General features: G+C 40.6%; 4 protein-coding genes across 15 annotated transcripts; 2 read left to right on the top strand and 2 right to left on the bottom strand.

Annotated features, from left to right (window-relative positions):
• Positions 1–13: 13 nt before the first annotated feature.
• On the bottom strand, positions 14–3,866 carry tp53i3 (tumor protein p53 inducible protein 3). 2 transcript variants are annotated; one of them, XM_040199458.2, is made up of 7 exons: positions 3,764–3,866; positions 2,656–2,730; positions 2,362–2,535; positions 1,979–2,246; positions 1,390–1,602; positions 561–757; positions 14–435 (listed from the first exon to the last, which is right to left on the bottom strand). In XM_040199458.2, exons 2-7 carry the CDS (start codon positions 2,707–2,709, stop codon positions 250–252), a joined length of 1,092 nt encoding a protein of 363 aa, XP_040055392.2. In that variant the 5' UTR covers positions 2,710–2,730; positions 3,764–3,866; the 3' UTR covers positions 14–249. The 2 variants fall into 2 exon arrangements, with proteins under 2 accessions (XP_040055392.2, XP_040055393.2); XM_040199459.2 differs by having other exon boundaries at positions 2,362–2,523.
• A 1,023-nt stretch (positions 3,867–4,889) lies between these two features.
• Positions 4,890–8,206, bottom strand: cenpo (centromere protein O). The gene is made up of 6 exons (XM_040199912.2): positions 8,064–8,206; positions 7,702–7,853; positions 7,088–7,247; positions 6,712–6,983; positions 5,865–6,024; positions 4,890–5,041 (listed from the first exon to the last, which is right to left on the bottom strand). Exons 1-6 carry the CDS (start codon positions 8,191–8,193, stop codon positions 4,932–4,934), a joined length of 984 nt encoding a protein of 327 aa, XP_040055846.2. The 5' UTR covers positions 8,194–8,206; the 3' UTR covers positions 4,890–4,931.
• On the top strand, positions 8,177–16,725 carry slc5a6b (solute carrier family 5 member 6). Of its 10 annotated transcripts, XM_078089725.1 has the most exons (18): positions 8,268–8,452; positions 8,620–8,650; positions 9,552–9,602; positions 9,770–10,217; positions 10,302–10,367; positions 10,969–11,020; positions 11,099–11,166; positions 11,416–11,570; positions 12,437–12,577; positions 12,879–13,026; positions 13,299–13,387; positions 13,914–14,026; positions 14,111–14,181; positions 14,267–14,353; positions 14,761–14,933; positions 15,016–15,122; positions 15,212–15,333; positions 16,139–16,725. In XM_078089725.1, the coding sequence occupies exons 4-18, from the start codon at positions 9,870–9,872 to the stop codon at positions 16,268–16,270; spliced, it is 1,872 nt and encodes a 623-aa protein (XP_077945851.1). In that variant the 5' UTR covers positions 8,268–8,452; positions 8,620–8,650; positions 9,552–9,602; positions 9,770–9,869; the 3' UTR covers positions 16,271–16,725. The 10 variants fall into 10 exon arrangements, with proteins under 10 accessions (XP_077945852.1, XP_040055841.2, XP_040055845.2 ...); XM_078089721.1 differs by lacking the exon at positions 8,620–8,650 and having other exon boundaries at positions 8,220–8,452; XM_078089722.1 differs by having other exon boundaries at positions 8,231–8,650.
• Positions 16,726–17,670: 945 nt separating this feature from the next.
• adgrf3a (adhesion G protein-coupled receptor F3a) lies at positions 17,671–24,706 on the top strand. 2 transcript variants are annotated; one of them, XM_040200229.2, is made up of 19 exons: positions 17,671–17,813; positions 18,245–18,356; positions 18,452–18,506; positions 18,601–18,613; positions 18,708–18,836; positions 18,933–19,088; positions 19,168–19,274; positions 19,413–19,471; positions 19,559–19,683; positions 19,815–20,033; positions 20,486–20,707; positions 20,805–20,951; positions 21,225–21,330; positions 21,521–21,599; positions 21,785–21,964; positions 22,509–23,843; positions 23,924–23,965; positions 24,324–24,359; positions 24,445–24,706. In XM_040200229.2, exons 2-19 carry the CDS (start codon positions 18,316–18,318, stop codon positions 24,484–24,486), a joined length of 3,093 nt encoding a protein of 1,030 aa, XP_040056163.2. In that variant the 5' UTR covers positions 17,671–17,813; positions 18,245–18,315; the 3' UTR covers positions 24,487–24,706. The 2 variants fall into 2 exon arrangements, with proteins under 2 accessions (XP_040056163.2, XP_077945845.1); XM_078089719.1 differs by lacking the exon at positions 18,601–18,613.
• The last annotated feature ends 7 nt before the right edge of the window (positions 24,707–24,713 follow it).

Raw genomic sequence — 24,713 nt, 5'->3', positions numbered from 1 at the left:
AGAGTCAGTGTCGGTCTCTTTTATTTTTTATTTTTTCAATATGATTACAATGTTAAAAAACATTTAGCAGCGGTTAATTGTGACAATATAGAAGAAATGGCATAGTAATTATTCTGGATGAAAAACCCATTTAATCCAATAATCCAAAGGTTTGAGGACTATTGAGGTGTATAAGGCACATTTAAAATCATGATAAATCCAATTTCATATTTCAGAGCAAATGACTACAGCTGTTGCTTTCTGAGTTTCCTAATTTGGTGGAATCAAATTTATGACAATCTTCCCCGTGTTCCTGTTGGCCTCCATGTGTCTGTGAGCTTCTGCAATGTCCTCCAGGTTGAATGTGCTGTCAATCACAGGCCTCAAGGAGGCATGCTGGTCCGAGAAGCACGGTAACACTCTTTGTGAGAAAGCCTTCACCAGGTCGGCTTTGTACTGTGAATGAAAAATACAACGCAGGAGTCACACTCATGTTACACGGGAGTTGTGCTGGCACTTTTGACATGAGTCCGCATGGACGAAGCAGGGATGAAGCTGGTGTGTCAATTCTGGATTCTCACCTGAAGGCTGCGAGAGCGCAGGAGGCTGCAAAGCAAGCTGCCTCGTTTGGAGAGCAGTTTCCCCAGTAGCTCCCCCTCGACTGCCCGGCCTCCCATGGTGCCGTACAGCACCCACCTGCCGTCGGTGGCTAAAGAGCTCACATTTTGCTTCCAGTTACAGCCGCCGATGCAGTCAAGGATGACGTTCGCTCCTTTGCCTGTGAAATAACGTTCAATCAGTGAAGGCAATTGCACAGGATATTTAATCTGCAGCTCTGGTTTCAACCGCTGACCCATTTTTTGGTCTTTCTTACTTTCTTACTTACTAATTAATTCATGATACCCCCATTAGCTGACAGATGTCGCCATGTTAAAAGCCTTTGAGAGGAAATAGACAATCTCCAAATTTCGTACAGAGGATCTTGAAAACGTAATCAAGATTTCTGTATACAATTAGGATCTTATAAGAATGAATTAACTAACACTTTGTTCTTCTTGGGGTTTCATGATATTTATTGACAGTAAGTCAAATATAGATTACTTAAAAGTGTACACCTTTATCCAACTCTATTGTAATTTGTGATTCTAACACTCTTAACATGTCTGCTTGTCGAAAACCAAGTGCCTTATAATTCCATTATCAAAATGTAAGTTGTTATGAGAAGCCGTTGTCATTACTGCTGCATAGGAGACACAATCAAACGTCTGCAGAACACTTTACAACTGGCTTGATGAATCGCTACAATAAGAACAATGCAATAAAATTACAGCAATTATCTCCGGACCTGTTTCCCTGCCCTCGCCTACACCACCTATAAAGCCATTCAATCCACCTCCTGTAAAAATTCACCTCCTGTAAAGTCATGGACTCCCTGAGCGAAGCTCTCCTCTTTGTAGTTGAAGCCGGCTGCAGCTCCGAGACTCAGGGCCATCTTAAGTTTTTCGGGGCCTCCTGCAGTAACGACGGGCACGGCGCCCAGCAGACGAACCAGCTGAACAGCAGCTGTCCCCACTCCGCTGGCTCCAGCGTGAACCAGAACCACCTCGTCCTCCTTCACCTGAGCTGAGGCAGAGAAGACAGACACAAGAACGGGATGTGTTATTTAACTCCTTGGTAATTGTAGAGAGGGTAATGTTAAGTAGAAACTAATAAAACTTTTGTCTGGATGAGCATGAACTTGAAATATTTTGTACTTGTTTAGAGCAGCGTGTAGAATTGTTTCTTTCAGGAATGTCATCTTACAACTTAAATTAGCATCATGCAGTATTAGACCCTTTACACTTATGTAAGCGGGTCTAACAAGAATGTGTAATAGTTTTCTATTATCTAATTCTCGAGTGTTTCTTGGAAAATAGATCGTTTAACTCAATGAGTCTGATAGAATGAAGCTTGAATAAGAAAAGGAAATAATAAAAAACATGGTTGTACGTATGCATACCTATGAATACCAGCAGCTGAAAAGCCGTGAGCCAGGCCTCTGGGATCGCAGCAGCCTGGCACAGAGTGAGATTAGGGGGGACGGGCATTAAAAGCTCCTCAGGCACGGACACATATTCTGCATATCCTCCTCCAGAGAGCAAGGCCATGACCCGGTCATCCCGCCCCCAGCCACCTTTCACCCCCGGACCCAGAGTATCCACAGTACCGGCAACCTCCAGGCCTATGATGTCACTCTCACCTGGGGGAGGTGGGTACAATCCTCGCCTCTGCAGAAAGAAAGAAAAAAATTACATATTCCCATGATGATATAAAGCTGGACAAGTAGATATGCTTAGGAAGGGAATTGTAATGCACTTGTTATTTGTAGCATTTGGATTGTACCTGCAGTAAGTCCGCCCTGTTGAGGGCAGTTGCATGAACTTTAATCAGGACTTCTCCACTTTTGGGCTGAGGTCTCGGGACAGTCCGCAGCAGCAAATTCTCCGGCCCTCCCGGTACGTCAACACACACTGCACGCATCTTCCCGGCAGAGCCAGAGCAACACTTGTACCAGGCCGGTGAAAAGAAAAAGGGAAATGTTTAAATGCCACAATGCAGCGATAAAAGAAATGCTGGCCTTGCTCGCTATATCCCCTTCATACAAAGTACTTTAGTTCTGTTGTTTTGAACACTCACTGTCCTGCATGCGTTTCCTAGTACAAGTCTCCTAATGTGCAGGATGCGATGCATTTATAGTCCGAGCAGTGGAAACTGTGATTAAATTGAAGAAAGAAATTGCAGATATTAGCATCAGCAACCATTTTTAACAGGTCGAGAGCACCAATTATTACATATATTACAATCTAATCGAATTTATCACATCTAAGTGCGAATATTCTATGATTGATCTATATTATTAACATGTCATAACGTTTAAACCATCGTTATACAATGTAGCTTTCCATATAGCTGCAGTGCAAAAACATATTTAAACTAGCAGATGAAGCGAAACTTGTTGTGAAAATGGGTGACAATAAGAAAACAACTATTTAGAAGAAGCTGGAAAAAGAAGAAGAGAAAAGAGGAACGTGTAATAATATGGTAGTCAGTTTTGATATGACGGAGGGTCAGTGAAGTTCCGCGATGACGCGAGACAGCAGCGACACGTCGACGTTTGTTACGCAGCGCGCATGCGCAGTAAAATCATCTATCTTTAATTGAATTTAATTTAATTAGTAAAGACCCATCTATCTATGGGTGCGTGTACCTTTTAAGCGATTAAACGAAAATACCATCGTTTATCGTGTATCGGAAGTACATAGACTTTTCAAAGTAAAAGTCAACGCAATAGAAAGTTTGTATGAAAGAAATGATTTCTTCTTTATTTCTTACGTCTTTCTTCTAGGGTATTATATAGGTTTTTAATGCTGTTTATTTCATGTGATGTCTAGGGTTCATTTGCAACATGAGTTGTATGCATCATGTAATTGCTTGTTATATTCATATCCTCCATTTACTTGTAAATAGGTCAAATATAGAATGCAAAATGAACATTTAGCTGTATTGATACACAAGTCAAAACTGTGTAAAACTTGAATTCATAATAATTCGAAGCTATACAATTCACCTGCTTTTATTAAATTTCTAGATTAGCAAAGAGAGTATTTTCTAATGGTGTATGTCGAGCAATTAGATACTCCCCTGAAAGCAGAAAAAAAGTATCAAAGGGTACATAGATCTGGTCCATTTGACATTAAATCATCTGCTATCTTTGAATTATGCCAAAGCATCAAAAACAACTTACCAGACGACGATGTCAACAGTCCATCCACTTTGAGATGGCGCAGGGACCTTTGGGGAAGTTTTATTGAGCCATCAGTTTAGCGGGAGGGGTCAAACCAGCAGAGGGGCAGAACACTGCAGAAGAAAAGTGGATTTCCCTACGGCTCTGCGCCAATAATATCCTTACATGGATTTGTTAAATACAAGTAACATCTTTGTGTTGCTTGACCAGCAGTCTAATTCAAGAGATTCACTCTTCTATCAAAGAAGCCAAAGAAATATTAACATTTTAGAAGCTGGAAGAAGAGTATTCGCATAAAAAACCCTTGAATAAGTCAAATAAATGTTTGTCAAAAAAACAACTACGATGTCACACACCACAATCCCATTCACTTTATTTCAGATACAATAGGCTATTACATAACGTACAATGAGACGGACATAGCAATAAAAACACCTGCAGAACACAACGCTTTAGAGGACAGAAATCAGTTAAGAAAACACCAAACTCTTCCTAATTTAAACAGAAAACTTATGTTTCTATTTTGGTGACTCAAAAACACATTTCTCCTTCAAGCCATCTTCTAATGGATCAATGCTTCAGACACCTGTTTTTGTAAGTGCTGAAAAAAAATTTGAAAGTGCTGAATAATAAGAGGAACGGGCGCTCCAGCATAAACCGGACACGTTGGCCCGGCAGTACAAGTCCACTCGCAAAACGCTTAAGCAGAGAACAGACTCCCTGAAGAGCGAACGCAGACGAGTGGGGATGGTAAAAGGGGTTGAGCCTAAAGCGTCTGTCAACGTCGCCGTGAGGGAGATTGAAGAACACAAATTACAACCATCTGATGGCAGAAGATCGTACACCAGCAACTCCCAGTATCACAAGAAAGAAGATGAAGCGGTGAAGCAATATCGGAAAAAGAGCTGGCCAGGCAACAGCAGAAAGCCCAGGAGGAAATAGAAACGCTGAGGCAGTTTCAGTGGGAGACTTTACGCAATGAGGTGGCGGCATTCATATAAAAGTTCAAGGACAAAAGCAACATGGAAATACATGTAGAACATGCGGCGTCTTACCTAAACGTTTGCAACATCAAAACAAAACCAAAAGTTGAAGTATCGGTTTCATTGTAAAAGATAAATCAGAGTTTATTCAAATGTAGAATGGCTTTATTATATATCTCAATAAATTACACGATATTCCCCGTCTTCCTCATTGTTATCAACGCTTTGTGCACAGGAGTCTCCATGAGAAAGCTGCAGTGTGTTTTCCACACTGGAGACTCAGGAAGCTCCTCGTCTGCAAAAAAAGAAGAAGAAAAAAAGAAGAGATTTGAGTTGCAGTCCTTTGCCATCAGCTCGGTGGCATCAGCGTAGATACACGCTCTACAACATCAGGAGAATACGTCCTCTTCTCACTCAGAAGGCAGCGCAGGATTCAGGCTCTTGTCATCTCCCGCCTGGACTACTGCAACTCGCTCCTGGCAGGTCTCCCTGCTACCGCCATTCAAGCTCTGCAGCTCATCCAGAATGCAGCAGCTCGACTGGTCTAAAATTCTCCCAAAGGGAGAATTTCACTCCTCCGCTTTCTTCACTGCCTACCGGTGGCCACCCGCATCCAGTTCAAAACGTTGGTGCTCACGTACCATGCTGTGAATGGATGGGTCCAGCTTACATCCAGGACATGGTCAAACCCGACATCCCGACCCGCACTCTCCGCTCTGCATCTGCTAAACTGCTCGTTTCTCCCTCACTGAGAGCAAAACACTGGACTAGATCTCGACTCTTCGCTGTCCTTGCGCCGAAATGGTGGAACGAGCTCTCTGAAGACACCAGGACCGCAGAGAACCTTCACATCTTCCGCCGCAAACTAAAGACACACCTCTTCACACTACCTCGACTAAAGACTAACAAATTGTAGCACTTAAATTGTACTTGTAACGCCACTCATCTATAGCAAATTGTAAATTGGCTTATTTGTGGAAATTGCACTTTCTTGTTTCTTGCTCCTCTGAGTTTGTACCCTATGGTTGAATGCACTTATAAGTCCCTTTTGATAAAAGCGTCAGCTAAATGACATGTAATGTAAAATCTGGGAAACTTCTGAACTAAACAAATCCTACCGTCAGATTCAAAGTGGACTCGTGTGGGAAGACTTCTGGTGCAGTCAGTGTAGTCGAGGGAGCAGAGAACAGCCGTCTTCTCTCTGGGGACGGTGAACTTCAGCACCAGTAATGAACACAACACGTTACTCTCCATCACCTCCACAGACTTATGGAGCTCCTGAGAAACAAGCAGGACGACAGGTTCAGTGCGTTTACCACCAGAACAGATTATGGGATGAATATTGCTAGTTATTTTTCTTTTGAGAGAGTATGAAAGTATAAAATGTCGAGTAAAGAAATAATTAATTTCTCACTATCTTACATCTGAAGATTTGAAGAAAATGTGTAAAAATTACTGCAGGTTTTATTAATTGATAAAGTGGTCAGCTGATATTATTATATGTCATCTATATAATATATTAATGTCATAAGTTATAAAAATATGAAAAGAAACAGTACAAAACATTTTTGTACCGCTTTTGTTTTTTTCATATACATTTTCATCTATTGAATGATTTTTTTGATTAATTATATGGTCAATAAAATGTTAGACATCAGTACAAAATGTCCAATATCTGTTCAGCATCATAGATGAATATTAACACTCCAAGATAATAACAATTGTAAGTGTGGTATCTTTGCTTTATGAAACTGACTAAACAGTAAACTATTCAAATGTTTTACAGTTATTTCTGTGGATTGACTCATCAAGTAAAGACAACAATTTTCTTAGACAATTGTCTAATGGTTTCATATTTGAGATCAGAGCAGCCACTTCTACATCACCTGACAAACCGAGATTTGTCAGATTTATTACACACACACACACACACACACACATCCATAAAAAAACTGAATCGGGCACCTTAACAAACTTAAACTGCTGCTGGCGACCGGCAAAGGCGTTGAGATGTTGGCTGAGGGGGTCCAGAAGAGTCCGAAGGTCCGTCTGCATGTTGCTCTGCTCAGCCAGGTTGTTCAAAGGAATAAACGGAGGAACATTGTGACGACTAATCCTCACGGTCGGCTTCACGTCGATCTCCAGGTTGTAAGTGTTCAAGTAAACGCCCTCGTAGAACGTTGCCACAGACACACACACTCCTTTACCTTGACGGGTCTTTACAACGTTGTACCCACCTGAGGGACGTCAAGAAGTTGGATTAGGACACGTTGATGCATCTCAGACAGATAGAAGACATGTGTAACAACATCTCAATATTAAATGGGTGAACGACAGATACCAACGACGTTGTGAGCATGCAGGAGGTCTTTCAGTTGTGTATGTCTGGCCATCAGCCGCAGCAGGTTTGAGTTCTCGGAGTCTTCGTCCATTCCCTCCTCCGTTTCTTCTTCTTCGTTTGTACACTGCTTGTCCATAGACACCCTCAGTTTCTTGATATTCTGTAGCAGGACGGTGTACCGAATAACGAATCAGCCAACAAGAAGGTACAAGAAATTCACACGGTAGTTGCTGATAGAAGGGGCCACTTTTTTAAAGTCACAGAAATCTTCAGAAAGAAGCGTTCAGATACTACAACCACACGGACTAAAGTCCTGCATTCAAAACCAACCATGATACTTTATCTTACAATGCAAAACGTAGTCAGTGTGCAGAAAAATCAACAGCAAATTTGTCCAATTTGGAATCACATGGTTTTCACTGAGCGGGAAGATGAACGGTAATCTGAAAGTAAAATAAATCCTCGTCTATCTCGATCCTTTGGTGCCTTTGGCCCAAAAAAACGAGACATAAAAAGTGGAATCCTTGTATGTGAAACAGGTGATTCCGAGCTGCGTATAGGAGAGTAAGAAGTACGAGGTTTCCCTCTGTGATGTAGATGGAACGAAACGTCACCTTGTGAGTCTGGATCTCTGCTCTCAGCTGGTCCCTCTGCGTCAGAAGCGCCTCCACCGTCGCCCTCAGCGCCTTCACACCACCCGGCTGCTGAGGTTGACTCTTCAGGCTTCTTTTCTGAACTTCCAGGCGACTGAGATGACTCAAAACACCTGCGGAGGAACGAGCAGTCCTATCGGGTTAACCTTCAAACGACATGTGTGGGGTTTTGCTTATGTTAAGTTCATAAACGTTGAGGACTGCGATTGCTTCAACTAGCATTAAGCTAATGAAAAACTACCAATGGCTAACGGCAACGTACCAGTTAACGTTAGATAACGTTAGTTGTACCGGTAAACTACCTCTACCCCAGTCCGGGTTACCTTTTGTAGTCGCCACCTCCATGTTCTGGGAGTATTTGTGTTGTGTGGAATAATGTACGTTACGCTGCTTTGGATGAAAACATCCACTTGTAGTTGCGGATGTGTTTGATTTTGGCGGCTGAGGCGTCATCACCGGTAGCCCCGCCCCCAGTTTCCAGCCCGGAAGAGAATTCCAAATAACCTGCGATCACACGTGGCGCGGAAAGAGGTTAACTAGCCATTATAATGATTTAACGCTTTATAAACACAGCAGAAGCGGTTGAAACAACACGAGGTTGAGTCTCACAGTGAACGAGCTGTGCGGTTTTAACAGGCGCCTCAGCAAAGACAGTATGGCGCCGGGGTGACAGCTCGCCGCACATGGATTATAACAGTGCTGCAGCGTGAAGGTGCGACTGTCTCGTGTTATTATGTCTTTATCCTTCTCACCGCTCTACATGTTCAGACACAATATATTTTCACAGCTAGAAGAATAACAATTCTGTTGACATTTTCGGTGCGGTTGGCTATCGTTTGGGATTTGAGGAAGTGCAGTAACGTTACATTTCCCCATAAGGTATATCTAAAGGTAGCAGTCTTCACGTCAGGTAAAACTCACTTAAATCAATAGTCCTGCTTCATTTCTCCCAGTAGCTCTTAGGTTAACTTGCGCTAACTTCTATGGTGGAGTTTGGGTTATAGCTGAACTGACAACGTAACATCAATTTATCAATCAGTATTTGGAAATAAAACTATTTAGCAGCCACTATGATGTATCGTTTGAAGAAGCTTATTTCATCTCCTTAAACGGAATTGCTAATATTATCTCTCTTGTCTCTTTGTGTGCCTGTGTTAGGTTTCATATATTAATGCAGCAATGTGATAACAATCATTAATTATTAGAAATTGGGCAGCTGTTGATTAGACATTTTTAATATGTGGAAATAATCAGAATGTCCTTGATTCAGATGAGACATCTTCAAATGAATTGATTTGTGTAATTAACCGTCCAAATTCCAAATATATATATATATATATATATATATATATATATATATATATATATACATATCAAATTAAAAAGACCAAAGAAAGCAGCTAATCGCCACAAAAAAAGCTGAAAAACGTTCAGTTCATTTGGTATTTTTGTTTGAGAAATAACTGATAATTTGATGTGATTTCATTGTCAAAAATATTTTGAAAAATTAATTCAATTGGCACAAAAACAACTTTTTATTTTTTATTTGTGTCCTCCTAAATTAGTGGAAACTTTTAAGATCGAAACAATCTGGTTGCTCTTGATCTTCAAAACCCTCAGAAGTTGGTTTCTGCTGTGTGTCTTTGTGGTGCAGTATCCACAAAGTCAGTAGATGGCAGAATAGCACTTCCTCGCTGCAGTCAGTATTTTTGGATCAGCCAAAGCGGGGTAAAGTTTACGACCGTGTTGTCTGACCTCGGTTTGTGTAAAGCATTTTGGTAACTGCAGTGATTTCACCTCTATGTGTGAAGGAAAATGAATCTGGAAACCGCTGAGGAGAATCCAGGACACAAGGAGAGCAGGTTGGGTTGTGTGGGTTAACTTCTTTACTCGTCAAGCAGAGAGATTTGTTCAAAAGATTATTGGATACAGAAAGCCACAACATGCCAGCAAAGCTTACTCTCTCTCTCTCTCTCTCTCTCTCGAACACGCACAGGTTTTATCAGTGTTTTCCTTTGCTTTCTTCAAGGCTCCTGGTCTCTCCTCGCTGATGGGTGTGGACAGAGACTTCTCTCGTCCCTCTGAAAGACGACTAGACATTCTGAAGCCAAGACTCAAAAACAATCAGCATGGACCCGTCCGACCAGAAGCACTTCACAGCCGTGGACTATGTGATATTTGCGGTCTTGCTTGCTGCCTCTATGGGCATCGGGCTGTACCACGCTCTCTCAGGCGGGCGCCAGCGCACCACGCAGGAGTTCTTGATGGCGGACAGGAGCATGAGCTGTCTCCCCGTTTCGCTGTCACTCATCGCCTCATTCCAGTCGGCTGTGGCCATTATCGGCGTGCCGGCAGAAATCTATACTCATGGTACTCAGTACTGGTTCATCGGCTGTGCCTACTTTCTCGGCCTCCTCATTCCTGCCCACGTTTTCATTCCTGTGTTGTACAAACTGCGGCTCTCCAGTACCTACGAGGTACGGCGGAGCCATTTGTTGGATTTTAGTTCAGATTAATAGCGTGTATCCTCCATGACTCTTATGTTGTTGGTTTTCCCACAGTATCTTGAATTGCGCTTCAGCAAAGCAGTGCGTATCTGTGGAACTTTGACCTTCATCTTTCAGACAGTGGGTGCAGCACTTCTCTTTATATAGTGGGGATGCACCAGTACCACTCTTTCCTCTCGGGATAACATTACTTTTACACACACTGTCTGCAGAGAGTACCAATCTGATGGTTTCTGAGTGCATTTTCTATTTTCATGTGAGGTTCATGTGGTCATGCTGCTTAAAGCTTATGTTGGCAGCCAGCTGATGTTCACCACAAAACTGTATTTACCGTGCATTGGTCACATCCAACCAATACCCACTCAGCGTAAGGAAAATGTTTGACGCTTTGACAAAAGAGGAAAATAAAACTCTCACATGCTATTAAGCTCAAGGCTGCTGCAGGTTAGCTGAATTCCCTGTTTTATTCAAAGCATATTTAGTGTACGGACATGAAAGTATCAATATTCACTGTTGGCAAGCTGGCGATAGCGTTATTCCTAAAGCTATTTCTCTCACACGGCCAATATTGCCCTGATATGCCCGAGTGGATGAGATTGGTGCACCCCCATAGGATAGCCTGTGAAATACAGCTTTATTTATGCTCTTAAAACATGCTGTTTTATTTTTACAAACCTTTATGATGGCGATGGTGTCTGATGTGTGCTTTACTCTGCTACAGGTTGTCTACATGGGAGTTTGTGTGTACACTCCTGCCTTTGCACTAAATGCAGGTTAGACAAGGTCATGTATTTTACTCTCAGCAGAGAAATAAGATCTGTGGTTCAATGTGTAGCTGTGTTTTCTTTCAGTTACTGGATTTGAGCTATGGGGGGCAGTGCTGGCTACTGGACTAGCGTGCACGTTGTACACAACAATGGTGAGTTGATACAGGGCAATTTTCATGCAGCTTAACTGGACCTTCTGGCATCTGAATGTTCCCAACTGTTTCTTTTGGTTTCACGGCTTGTTTACAGGCCCAGTGTAGGGTGTCCGTTTAAAGACCCCTCTTCCACATTACAATAAATATATCTTGCGTTAACAGAAATGATTATAGATACAGATGTCTGGCATTTGAATGAAGAATATATCAGATTAATTTCCCATGTGTCTTGTTTGCCCCTGGCAGGGCGGTTTGAAGGCTGTCATCTGGACAGACGTCTTTCAGACTGCTGTGATGTTTGCAGGGCAGCTGGCTGTCATCGTGGTGGGAGTGAATCAGACCGGAGGAGCGTCTGAAGTCTGGAGGAAAGTCCGGGAGGGAAACCGCATCTCTGCTCTCAAGTGAGTCGCACCGGGTTTTGCAGTACGCAGCATCCGGATGGATGAGGAAATCTGTTTGCAAATGTTGAAGTCAATACCGGCTCTCTAAAAGCCGGTATCACAGTTTCTCCTGAACAGAAAAGTCGATTTTGTTGTGGTCACAAACTGAAAACACAGTTGTCTGAAAGTTTGGTGCTTTTTTAAGAAGATTGACGCACGATAATAAGCCCATTGCAGCTTCCTTTGGAGCCCCCGTTGTTCGTGAATTGGTTAACTGATTAGAATATTTACATTTTACTACAAACAGTGAATGGTATTTTATATACATATGGTTTTTTTAATTAGAAGTTTTAATTACTTCACACTTCATATACATCTCTGGATCAGCTCGTATAATGGAACAATGACATTAAGACTAATATTGTAATGTTTTAACACTTACTACTTGTGCAGTATTGCAACAGGTATTACTACTACTACTACTTATATTTATATTTATAGTACTACAAACCTATTGAAACCTCTTCACCGTATACATTTTGGCATTCTCTATTCTTTAGATGTTGATGTTGCAAATTACAGTCTCTTCTAGTAATTTATTTAAATGTAAATTTAACTGTAAAGATACAGAGCTGGAGGTTAAATTTGAGTGAAAAAACAATGAAATCTGAAAGATGGGATCAGTTCATTAATTTTGTGTCAAAGCAATGAGAAGAATTACGCAGTTTAATCAACACTTGCTGCTTTTCACTTCACCGCGGGGAGGGTTTTCAAAAACTAAAAAAACAAAGTAACAAATGCGAGACATAATCAGATCCATTGAGTTATGCTTGAATGTTCCAACGTACCAAAGCATAATGTTTACGCGCTTTTTATCTTGTGTTAAGCCTAAACCCAGATCCTACGGAGAGACACACCTTCTGGACTCTGGGCGTTGGTGGCGTCTTCCTCATGCTGTCCCTGTATGGAGTCAACCAGGCTCAGGTCCAACGATATCTCAGCGCCCGCACAGAGAAAGAGGCTGTCAGGTTCATTAAAGCTTAAAAAACCACTTTGTATATGATTGTGACTCCGATGGTCTCCTCTCAACCGCTTTGAGTCAGCATTGTCGTTGTGAGCGTAACAGAATGCTTATGTTAGCACTTAGTCCAAACACAACCTCATTGGGCCGCAATCTGTACTCGTCAAAAAGTCATTTCTTTGTCACAATTCTTAAAAAATGCCACAATTTAAGAAATCACACCAAAATGTGCCAGTTAGATATTTTTCTCTCTTTTTGGGTGGACAAAAAGGACCACTTTTACATTGTTTCTTCCTCCCTGTGTACAGGTCTTGCTACATGGCGTTTCCCTCCCTGCAGTTGTCTCTGGCTCTGAGCTGTGTGATGGGACTGGTCATGTTTGCGCGTTACTGTGGAGAGGATCACTCGGCCATGCTGCCCACGTCTTCAAATCAGATGAACCTCACCTCCGATGCGGTGAGTCAGTGTGTTATTTCAGCTTTTCAGTGTTCTGCCTGAACCAAACCATCATCAGTATTGTCCCTTTTCTGCTTCATGGATCATGGAGAATGTGTGAATGTCGAAAGTTATATTATACAAAGTTATGTAAAAAAATCCTTCAGGGATTATATATTTTACAGCATGAACATGTAAATGTGCTGTCCTCAAGCTCCTACATTGTCAGATGTGAATTTGGTTAATGGTGGCATAAGTATGCAAACACGCTTCATTTTGGTTGTTTTCCACAGATGGTGATATACTTTGTGATGGATATGCTGGAGGGTTTTCCTGGTCTACCTGGACTCTTTGTTGCCTGCTTGTTCAGTGCAGCTCTCAGGTACGGGACTTTCCACAGCGCCAGTATATATTTGCCTAATATATGCCTTTTAATTAAATTCAAATGAGCTCAGTCAGTAAACCGCTGTCTCTCTGACTCGTGAAGTCAGCTATTGTTTTTTGCAGTTAAGTTTGGTGGTATCTCCTTCCCGATAGCCAGGGAAGAGGCAGTAAATAACTCATTCCGCCGTTCAGGTGTCCCAGGTGAAGTCATACGGCCAGGGGTGACATAGTTTGACTCCACTAAAAGTTTCTTTTGTATAACATTATTATTCAACAACATTTGGCTAATAATGCTGTTAAGAGACTTCATCCTCAAAAATGATCGTATAGTTAAATAGTGAACATTATAAGCTTGATGATGGGAAATCTAATGCTGTTATTCACATCAATTCCATTACAGCAAAATGTCTTTGATTTGTTGTCTTTGAGAGGGCGAATAATAATCTTTACCTTGCATTGTTTTTTCATGTATTTTACAGATTTGTAGTTCTGTTTTGTACAGTAAATGTTGTCTCCTTCTGCAGCACCATCTCTTCTGCTTTTAACTCCTTGGCCACTGTGACTATGGAAGATCTCGTCAAACCTCATGTCCCCGCCATGACCGAAGCAAGAGCCACCCTGGTGTCCAAAGCCTTAGGTTGGCTCTTTACAGTTCATCACAATTTCAGAGCTGCATAATGAACATTTGTTCTAAACTTTCAACTTGTGTCCCCACTGTAAGCTATGTCCTACGGGCTGCTGTGTCTGGCTATGGCCTATCTCACTCACCTAATGGACGTTTCCGTTCTCAATGTAAGCTCACAAGTCGTATGCTCCAATAACGGCAGTAACATTTCTCACTGAACGTGCACTGATTGTCGTCGTGTTTGACTTGCAGGTGGCTTTGAAGCTTTTCGGTATGGTCGGCGGTCCTGTCCTTGGTCTGTTTTGTCTCGGGATGTTCTTCCCGTGGGCCAACCCCACTGTAAGTTGAACCTCTTCGATGAGATCCGCCGCGTGTTTAGTCACGAGACCATATACACTGAAGCTGCTGACCTTAATGTGCTCAAGTTGATCAGGCTTTTTTCATTTATTTTTGTTTAATTGTAGAAATGGGATTCTCTTGCTCCTCATTTTGTCGCTCAGGTTTCAACGTAATCAGCACACGTGGAAGCCACTTATTCATTTTCATTATTAAATGTAATCCAGAATGAATTCCTGTAATAAAAGGTGCTATCAATAGAAAATCTGTTTCATCTGGCATCTGGGGGCATCTTATCTACCAAGAGAGTGTCAAGAGTGCAAAAGCTGAGAACCCTCATTGTGACAATGTGAACCTCTGGCAGCATGATTGGCATAGATCACATGACATAGTTTTGCTGTTGTTACCAGGGAGCAATGGCGGGTCTGGGAGCCGGTCTGGCTTTGTCTTTCTGGGTCGGCATCGGGAGCATCTTCAACCGGAGCTCCGGCGCGAGGCCGCTGTCAGCCGGCTGCAGAGCCGCGCTGCTGTCGGACAACAGCACGTCCGCCGTCCACACTGCACTCGGCAATCTCACTCTCAGGTACACATTCGGCACCGTGTGTCTTTCTTCAGTTTTTGTTTTTGATAATCTGACAAGTTAATCATCTCTCTCTGTCCTTCAGCAAACCGTCTGGGCTGAACAGATTTTATTCGTTGTCCTACATGTGGTACAGTGCTTTCAGCTGCTTCGCAGTCATTCTGATCGGCCTGATCATCAGCTTCCTCACAGGTGAGCCAATTCTTACTGTGCACGTGCTCTCCCTATTTCACAATACATTTGATTTTTAATTTGACATTTCAAATCTGTTTTCTATTTAGGCCCTATGAAAGAAGAGGATGTGACACCAGGGACAATCTATCCTGTGTTTGGGAAACTGCTCTGTTTCCTACCTGAACACCTCAAAAAGAAGCTCTGCTGCGTGACTCCTCGAGGACCGACGGTCAGTAAAATCATGGATGCCGGTCCGATTCCTTCCATTAGTTAGCATCTCGTCACTGCAGAGAGCTGAAACATGATTGATTGTTAGAAGTTGGAAAAATCTGGCCCAATGATTGATGATATTTAATAACCGAACTATTTGGTTTAGCTTTACTTTTGGTTTTTCAGAAAATATCCAACATTTGGATGAATTGCTGCACAACAACATGCTTTGATACCTTTAAAACATTTTATGTACAATTGTGGGTTTATTTTTAGTTTTTTACATCTGATTACAAGAGTTAATTCACAAGAATCTTATCAACTGTTTTTTTATCTAAACAGTTTCAATCAATACAATTGAAAGTGGCTTATGAATCAACCAGGTGTGCAATATAGCCATCAGTTTTATTTTTATCTACCATCTTCTATCGCTAATGTTTCTGTGTAAATATAATACGCCAGGCTGAACACGTGCGCCTCCCTTTTTAATCTTCCTCTAGTTACTCAATATTTGCAACACAAAGCTATAAATTGTTGATAATTTTATTTGGCATTTTGAGCCCTTAATGCTTAACGGAGAACCGTACAGGCACTAAAGATTTTGACAGTTGTACCACCCTGAACCAACAATGTGGGAACGCGGCTCAAAGAAAATTTGATTGAACATCCGTTCATGCGGAACATTATTATGCTTCACATCGGCGTGTTAGTATTGTCCTTGCAGCCTTATTAGATCCCATTTAATGAGTAGTTGTTAACGTCACTTATGTGATCTGCACTGCTATATTTACCTTTTTTAGTGACCTTTTAAATGATTCTTTTAGCTCTCAGCGCCACGATGTAAAGAGGGCAATGGACTGGTCTTAGCACAAGAGGACGGGACATCACACGAAGAGCTGGACAGGTTTCTTCCTGAAGTTCAAGCAGCTTTTGTGGAGCACGAAACGACTGTGTGACATCACAGTTTAACATTGCGCGGGTTGAAAAGAAACCTTTTCTATTTCTCACTTTTATGCCTTTTTCTTTGTGATGAGAAAAAAAGAAGTGAATTTGCACTCTCAAATGCTGCACTAAAGTCAAAGCTAAAACTGTCTAGTCAATAAAGGAGTAGTTATAATGTTACAGATGCAGTTTATATGCAGTTTTTATAAGGTGTACGGTCATTAACTTACAATCTCTTCTCCTTGTGTGTGTGTGTACATGTAAAAAAAAAAGAAGAACACTATATCAGAAATGTTTAAGTTCTGTTACTTTTTTTTATACCAGTATTGATTTTGTTCTTGACAAATATTTAAGGCAACTGCAGCTGTATAAATGGTGCAGGGTGAGAAGACTCAATTGTTAACAATGTATGAGTAAATTTTATCTGTATTGCATCAAACACTGGAAAGGATTAAAGACTTTGTAATCATCCTTTTGCACTGTTTTTAATTAGAATTTTTTCAATAGAAAAGTAACTTAAAGCCATGAATCTCATTCACATTGTTGGAATCATCCAGATATTCAGTGTGGAGATATTTTTTAATCTCCTGTATATACATTTTGGGATTGATAATGATTTATGTAATATTCTAATTGTATAAGTGTTCCCACACATAAATTAATATTAGTATAGATATCTGCTATATGTTGAAAAATGACAGACAAATGAACTAAGTGAGACAGGAGGCATTCTGGATGAACATCTGTCTCTGGTTGTGCAGCATCTGTTCTCTTGTGTACTTCATATATTAAGTTGTATATGTTAAACCTGTATCTCTGTGTACATCATCATATATGGATTTGGGTATAAATACAATACATACAATAATAAAGACAAAAGCTGTATTCAGCATTTATTCCTGAATGTAAAGAGCTGAATGTGGTTTGAGATCCGGACCGGTAAATACCCATAAATGTCCTTTAAAACAATTATCTCTTTTAAAGAGATCAGATGCTGCAAAGCTTCTCTTTCCTCGGCTTACATCCCAGTTGTAAACACAAGGGTTCTATAATGATTATAGCAGGTCCAGAGTTTAATTAAAGTTTTAAAATTAAACTCAATTAAAGGCATTTGTCCTTTTGCCCTCAGAGCCTTGTCACCGATCTGGTTTCACGTATGAAGAGCAACGCTGGCTGCTGGACATCTACATGTAAGATCTACGCCTCTTCCAGTCAAGTTAGTTTACTTTCTGCCTTACGTCCACAAAATCATCACCTCGACATTTTATGCTGCTAGACATTTGTCTGAAATTTTGATGGCGACATTAGAGGCCATTAGTATTACGCAGCACAAGCTAGCGTTTTTTGAAAGTCAAATTAGATTGACAGAACCCCTTTCATGCTTTTGCATGTCTCACCACAGCGACCTGCCTCCAGTTATCAGGATACAAACAGAATAAGCTTTTGTGTTTTTCACTTCCTTGTTTCTGCTTCGGTCTGGAGTGCTGCTCTCATTTGTGGGAACAGTCGGGTTCAACAGACGGAGTGAGACGCTGCTGTGATGGTTCACTGATACAGGTTGGCTAATCTTTCTATATTGATTATCTAGCATTGATACACACATCAATTAGATGATACTGTTTCGCTGTGTTTTTGCAACCTTTGACAAAATACAAAAGTTTGAATATGCCATATTCTTTTTTTAAATTTCAGTTATTCAGTGCAATAAAAGGCCATTTAGTTTAATAGGATTTGTACACCTGTTAACAGGAGTTGAATCAACAAAAAAATAACTTGTTTTTTTTTGTGGTAGTAATTTGGAAATTTACAAACCAAATTCACAAGGTCCAGAGATTAATGTAAGAATGCTCACAGTCCAAATCAATAGAAAAACGTGGGGACGTGCCAATGTCGGTATTTGAAGTGTTGAGCTTTAAGAAAACTTTTTGATTTTGTGCTACGTACATAAAACTTTTTTGGATCATAAAATGTGATTTTATGTGTTTTAGCTGTTTTCAGACACACTCATCGACGCATATCATGTGACCGATCAAGGAATAGAGTCTAGTGATCGGTGTTTATGAAAAAAAGAAGAGCTGTCTTATACAAAATGGACATAAAGTACAGTAGTAACTTTTATACCATCAAACAGTAACCAGATTTATGTTTGCAAAAGGCCAATACTAATGACTCCTCCTGTTTCTGATCATATGCAGGAACAGGATGTGGACATTATGTGTTCTTTATATCCTGGGACTAAACATCTGTCAGGTAAGTCATTATCATCAAGATTGCATTAGCTTAAAATTAAAAACTGCAATAATAAATTACATCGAAAATTAATGACTTGTTTTGACCGTTACAGACTGCTGGACAAGGTAAAATTATTATCATTAAAAGTTTGCCCTAAGAATGTTCATAAACAGAAAAGGTCGTTGCATTTAGATTGATGGTTTGTCTCTTGCATTACAGAGAATTCAACACAAATGTATTACATCAAACTGATAGTGGAGGACAGTGCAATCCCAAACGTATCAGCGGCACTGAGACCTTTTGTCAAAAATACCAACGTGAAAGTTTCTGACCTTAAAATGACAACATGTAAACATTTTTCTATTTCCTAAAAATTTGACGTATTCCATATTCAATTGGAAAAAAAAAAACGAAATAAAATTGGATGAACTCTACATTGCTCAGGCTGTTGGAAGGTCCAGGGCGCCACACAGTGCAGCTGCGAGCCGTCCTTCAGGTGGAGCGAGACACTTTGTCAGGAACCTGGACAGAAATGTTGCGGGAGAGAGAGTTGCAGCTTCACCAACCGGACTGCAGCCATGTGTGTTTCAAACGAAACAGGTATTTGGTTGCATTGTACTGTGGTTTGCATGTCCGTTCATCTATTGTGTGTCAAGCATGCGTCTTCGTTTTCTCACAGTATCCATAAGGGGATCCATTACTTTAAATGGACTGGAGTATTACAAGTGTCTGAAAGGAAAAGACTTTGAGGAATTTAAGCAGTGTGATACCTCTTTGATGGAAAAGGTAATGACTTATGAATGAACAGCACATTTCTTTATTAAGTGCCTTGGTCAGATCAGGAATAATGTACGTAATTGAGCTATCGTCATCTGTAAATAGTACACTGACGTGTGAATTGCTTGCACTGACGTTGCTTTGCAGATGAAAGCAGTGTACAGCACCATGGCAGGATTTGACACCTTGACAATTAGCAAATACAGGTACTTCCTCTTTTCCAAAGAAAATAAGTTCTGCTATTGTACTGTTTTCAATATGTGACTAAGATCTGTGATTTCTCTTCCCTGAAGGGTTGGAAGCGTCATTGCAGATTTTGAAATGACCTTCGCTAATCAGATCAAGCAACAATATTTGATTAACGGGTCAAAAAGCCTGGGCAGCAATCTGTCAGCATCAGTTTATCTGGAGACTACAGGTAATTCTACCTACCAGAGGCTGGGATGCACCTGAACCCGTATTGAATCATGAATCAGAAAACTAGAAAAGCATTCAAATAGACACACGCTGCGCCCTCTGGATTCTATACTGACTCTTATTTTCCCACAGGTGTCGTCCGTTTATTTATGCTGCCCCGAAACCAAGTGTGCTACTACGATACCCCCACCCTCACATGTGAGGTGCAGGAGGACCTGCATACACAGCCAGTGTGGCAGCTGAAGAGAGCGGACAAAGTTTTTGAGATATTTACTGGCACAGAGGCCGAGGTGACGAGAAAAACAATGGAGACCAAAGTCTTCCTCCGAAACATATCGGAACTCTGGGCAGGTATATTTCTGTCATCCACTGAATTGACCTTTTACATGTTGTCATGGATTAAACCACCCATTAGAATATAAAGTAGTTCAAATTAGCTCTACCTGGACCAGCATAAAATACTGCTTACACATTATTGCATCACTAATTATTAATTAGCTCTAATACAATATATATAAGTCAGAATATTTTATAAGACAGTATTTTTACTTCTGGCTCCGTTATGAGCTCAAAGTGAAACATCTGCAGACAGACAAAGTTAGCGACTAGCTGGTGAACATCGTTTCTCTCTGGATTTGGTGGAGACCAAAACAGAACAAAAAGGGTTTACAGGGATTTACACATTCGTTAGGTGGACGGAAACACTATGCTAATTTTGCTCAGTAACTGAAGGATAAACACGTTTGTCAAATAAAATGATAACAAAGCGCATTTTTGTTGTTTGTCTGTTTCTCATTTCACAGGAGAGTACACATGCATCTATCCCCAAGTGAATAACTTCATCAAGATAAACCACACAGCCAGCGCTGTATTGAACGTCTCTCTCCTGCCAAGTATTGACATCACCATGACGCCGCCATTTCCACACTGCTCAGGTTCCGAATTGGTGACAGTAAAAGTAACATGTCAAATAGCGAGCAACAATGAAAGCTATAATGTGACATGGACAGAACACAAGCTCGTTGGTGAGTACGTTTCCTTGTGTCCATTTTTTGGACCATTTGTTTAAATGAATCCTTGTGCAAACTAAGAATAAATGACATGTATTTATCATCCATGTAGGTCTTTTCCCAGTAACTAATGATGCTCTTACGGCTAATGTAGTCGCTAGCTGTAAGAACTCTCAGGTTACACCCGACGTAACGTGCACTTTTAAGAACAGGTGCGGAGAAGAGAGAAAGGCTTCAGCTGCTGTCAATATCATATATGGTATGTTTCAGTGTTTCAGTAAAGTACTGTCAACAATCGATGGCTTTGTCTGACTTTGCATCCATATTGCAATAGATTCAAATTTTTCCATTGTGACGTTTTGCACTATGGATTAGTTTTGTTTGTTTTGTATATTATAGTTGGGAATGGTTGAACCAAAAAAGTGATCTGTTATCAAACCTTCCAAATTTCCAGTTAATATCCGATATGCTCTGTTTTTTGTGTTATATATATAATAAATGTTAACGCCTTAACTTTCCTTATTCAAAACAGAAAATGAAAAATTCTGTCCAGCTGATGGTGACTGGAAAGACACTAAAGCCGGATTTGAGGCTGTGTTAAAATGCACAAGTGGGACCGGACAAAGAAAGAGGAAATGGTAACACTGCAACCAATTATTATTTTTACTAGCAAATGATCTTGAATTTAATCCATTAATTGTTTGTGAATAGAATGTATGTCAGTCCGTAGCCAAAGGAAATTTGATAATGTTCAATGTGAGGAGCTGAAACTAACGAATGTTTGTTGATGAATTTTATGTTGATTGACTAATACATTCATTATTTCAGCCAAACAGGTGGGTCATGGGACATTGAGAGCTCATCGTGTGTGACAGTGAAAGTGAATGATGTGCTTCAAAAAGCAAAGGTGTGTTTTTGTGTTAAAAATTAAAAAGAAAGTTCTCCATCATCTGCTAGAAAAGTGACTAATACCAAACACATTAGCAGAATATGAAGCAGAAAATCAAAATACGTTTTCTTAAATCTTCTTAAATCTCCCCGGTAGTTTTGACACAAAAATTCATCACACGTAAATCATCGCTGTTGTTTCAGATCATTGACACTGGACTTGGCGCATTAGATGAAAATGCTGCAGAAGTGTTTTCCCTCCTTCACAATGTCACTAATGACTCAGTGACTATCAACAGCAGCCCCGACATCGGCGCGTCTGTCTCAGTGCTCTTCAGCTTGGGTCAAAAGATAAAAAGCATAGATAATGAATTGACAGTGGCTGTAAGTATAACACAATCTTTGATTATTTTTATTGAATGGCATTGTTGGATTTCCTGTGTAGATAAAAAAAGAGAATTACTTGCCTTTTTAATTTAAGTTGTCCCTTAAAAACGTCATGAAACGTACTCTGTTTTTGGTGTTTTTTAGGGCCGGAATTCTCTTCCAATGTTAGTGATTTCATTGTAAAAAGGCACTAACATTTTTCAACAATCAATCTAATTTTTTCTGCATTTTCTTTGTTCAAGTTCATTCATTCTCGCTAGTTGTTAGATGACAGGCTGCACACCTTTCATAGCAAAGTGAAATGAAAAATGCATTTTCTAATCCTGTGTTTATTGAATTTCAGCAGTCAAAAACGTATTTATCCATATTTACATTTACAAAAGACTGTGGTTAAGTTCGCAGTTGGCATTTAGTTTTTATCTGTTTTTATCTGTTGCTCACGTGTTGTCTTTCTGACAAAGTAGCAGCTAAAACAATATTTTTAAAGCCGTCATTAAAGCTTGTTTGCTTTCACCACCAACCAAAGCTCTTTTGTTTTCAGGACTTTCTGGCGTCATCCAGCAATATGCTCAACAGCTCTCTTGAAAAGTCATGGACCAGCGCAGGGGACATAGGCAATATTACATTAGCTGAGGCATATCTACTTTCCCTTGAAAAATTGATTCATAAAGCCAACCTAAGCCATGCATCTGAGACACACAATGTAGACGCAGTCGTATCAAATTGCAACCAGAGGTCAAAATGTTCCGCAACGGTGTTCAATGACAGCGTTGAACTTGTTGGTCAGGACCCCGGCGACGTAAAGACAGCTGGGTTCAAAGAGCTGGAGAACTATTTGCCCAACCACTATGAGACGTACGAGCCTAACAGCAACATTGTGTCAGTAACAACTGAAAACCGACAATTCCAACCAACGGTTCGAATCAACTTCTCGTTGATCAAGCCGAGGCCTCGCGATGTTCAAATAATATGTGTCGCATGGGACAACAACACCAGGAATTGGTCACCAAAAGGATGCGAATGGGTTGCATCCTCCAATGGGGGACTTTGCATTTGCCAACATTTGTCCTCATTTGCCATCCTAATGTCAAGGTCTCCCATAGAACTCAAAGGCCTCACGCAGTTGACCTTAGTGGGACTGTCCGTATCAGTGATGTCACTCATTGTCACCCTCGCGATCGAGCTGACGGTCTGGAGTTCTGTGGTGAAGACAGATCAGTCGTATATACGGCATACCGCTCAGCTGAACATTTGTCTCTGTTTGCTCGTTGCAGATTGCTGCTTTTTGGCATCTTTGAAGCCCAGTTACGATAACAAAGAAATGTGGTGTCAGATCTTTGTGTTGTTGAAACATTTCAGTTTCCTGTCCGTGTTCTTTTGGATGTTTAGTCTGAGCAGTGTGCTTCTTCTTAACAATGTTTTTGTGCTCCATGCTGTGAGCAGGAAAACATACCTGAGAATGTCATTGGTCCTGGGCTACGTGTGTCCTTTGCTGATTGCTATTATCACATTTCTGTGCTACGATCAGGGTGCTGAAGGGGCGTACTACAGTAGTAAAACGTGTTGGCTGCGTTACACTGGACTTCTGGAAGGGTCAATCCATACATTTGTGATCCCAGTCGGTGCGATCGTTTTCTTCAACGTGTTCTCCATGGTGGTGGTCATCGTTAAGCTTTTAGATCGCTCTGCGACTACATACAGACATAATGAAACAGAAAAAAAGGCTGCCGTGACTGTCATTAGGTCAGTTATTCTTCTGACTCCAATCTTTGGTGTGACTTGGATGTTCGGGTTCGCTGTAATGCTTGTTGACCTCACAACTGGACTGATGGCCACAGCAACTCACTACACCTTTACCCTGCTGAACACATTCCAGGTACGGAAATCACTGGAGGTAAACAGCTGCACCAGTTAAAGTATCTCATGCTCAGTAACCTCTTGTCGTTCCATTTGCAGGGTTTGTTCCTTTTGTTAACCACATGCCTGGCAGACAAACAGGTGAGGCAGTTTTACTTCTTAAAAGAAAAAACACCAATCTTAATCATGTTTCTTGCATTTTTGGATCCACTTCTATTACTGTACTATGTTACTTTACTTTTCATGATCTAATTTCCGTTAAAATAAATAAGCAAATTTCCCTAAATGTCAAAGTATTCCTTTTAAAAGTACAAACACCATGATTGTGTGATAAAGTTAAAAGGTTCTCAGGAGGTTTTTTTTAAAACATCCAAATATGGGGCAATATATTTTAGCATACAAGCTCAACAAAATCAGGGAGTGTGTCCCAAAAACTTTGCGGGGGGAGGTTTACAAACCACATACAACATACATTAATGTTTTAATCCAATTTTGACAGACCCGGGACGTACTTCTGAAACGTCTAAGGAGAGATGTAAGTGTGCTACAACTGTGTTTTTATGTAAAATACCACATTATTGATTAATTCATCTTACATTTCCTTCTGCTCTGCTCCCCAGGCGGCAGTTACTGACAGCACCACAAAGTTAAGTCAGCTATGAAGTTGTGAGGATCATCTAAAATGTGTTTACTCTTACATCAAAACAGCATTTTAGACACTGATAGTACATTTGCAGCTACATTGTTTTTCTGATGTGACTATTGCTATTTCCTGTGAAACATGTCCATTTTACAATGGTGTAATGTTTGTATAGTATATATAAAACATTTCCAAATCATGTGATCTTTGTTGTTTTACATTAAACTACCATTTAAGGAAAAGAACGCA

The sequence above is a fragment of the Gasterosteus aculeatus genome, chromosome 15, assembly GCF_964276395.1.
Source record: "Gasterosteus aculeatus chromosome 15, fGasAcu3.hap1.1, whole genome shotgun sequence".
Lineage (NCBI taxonomy): Eukaryota > Metazoa > Chordata > Actinopteri > Perciformes > Gasterosteidae > Gasterosteus > Gasterosteus aculeatus.
This window is presented reverse-complemented; position numbering and strand designations above follow the sequence as displayed.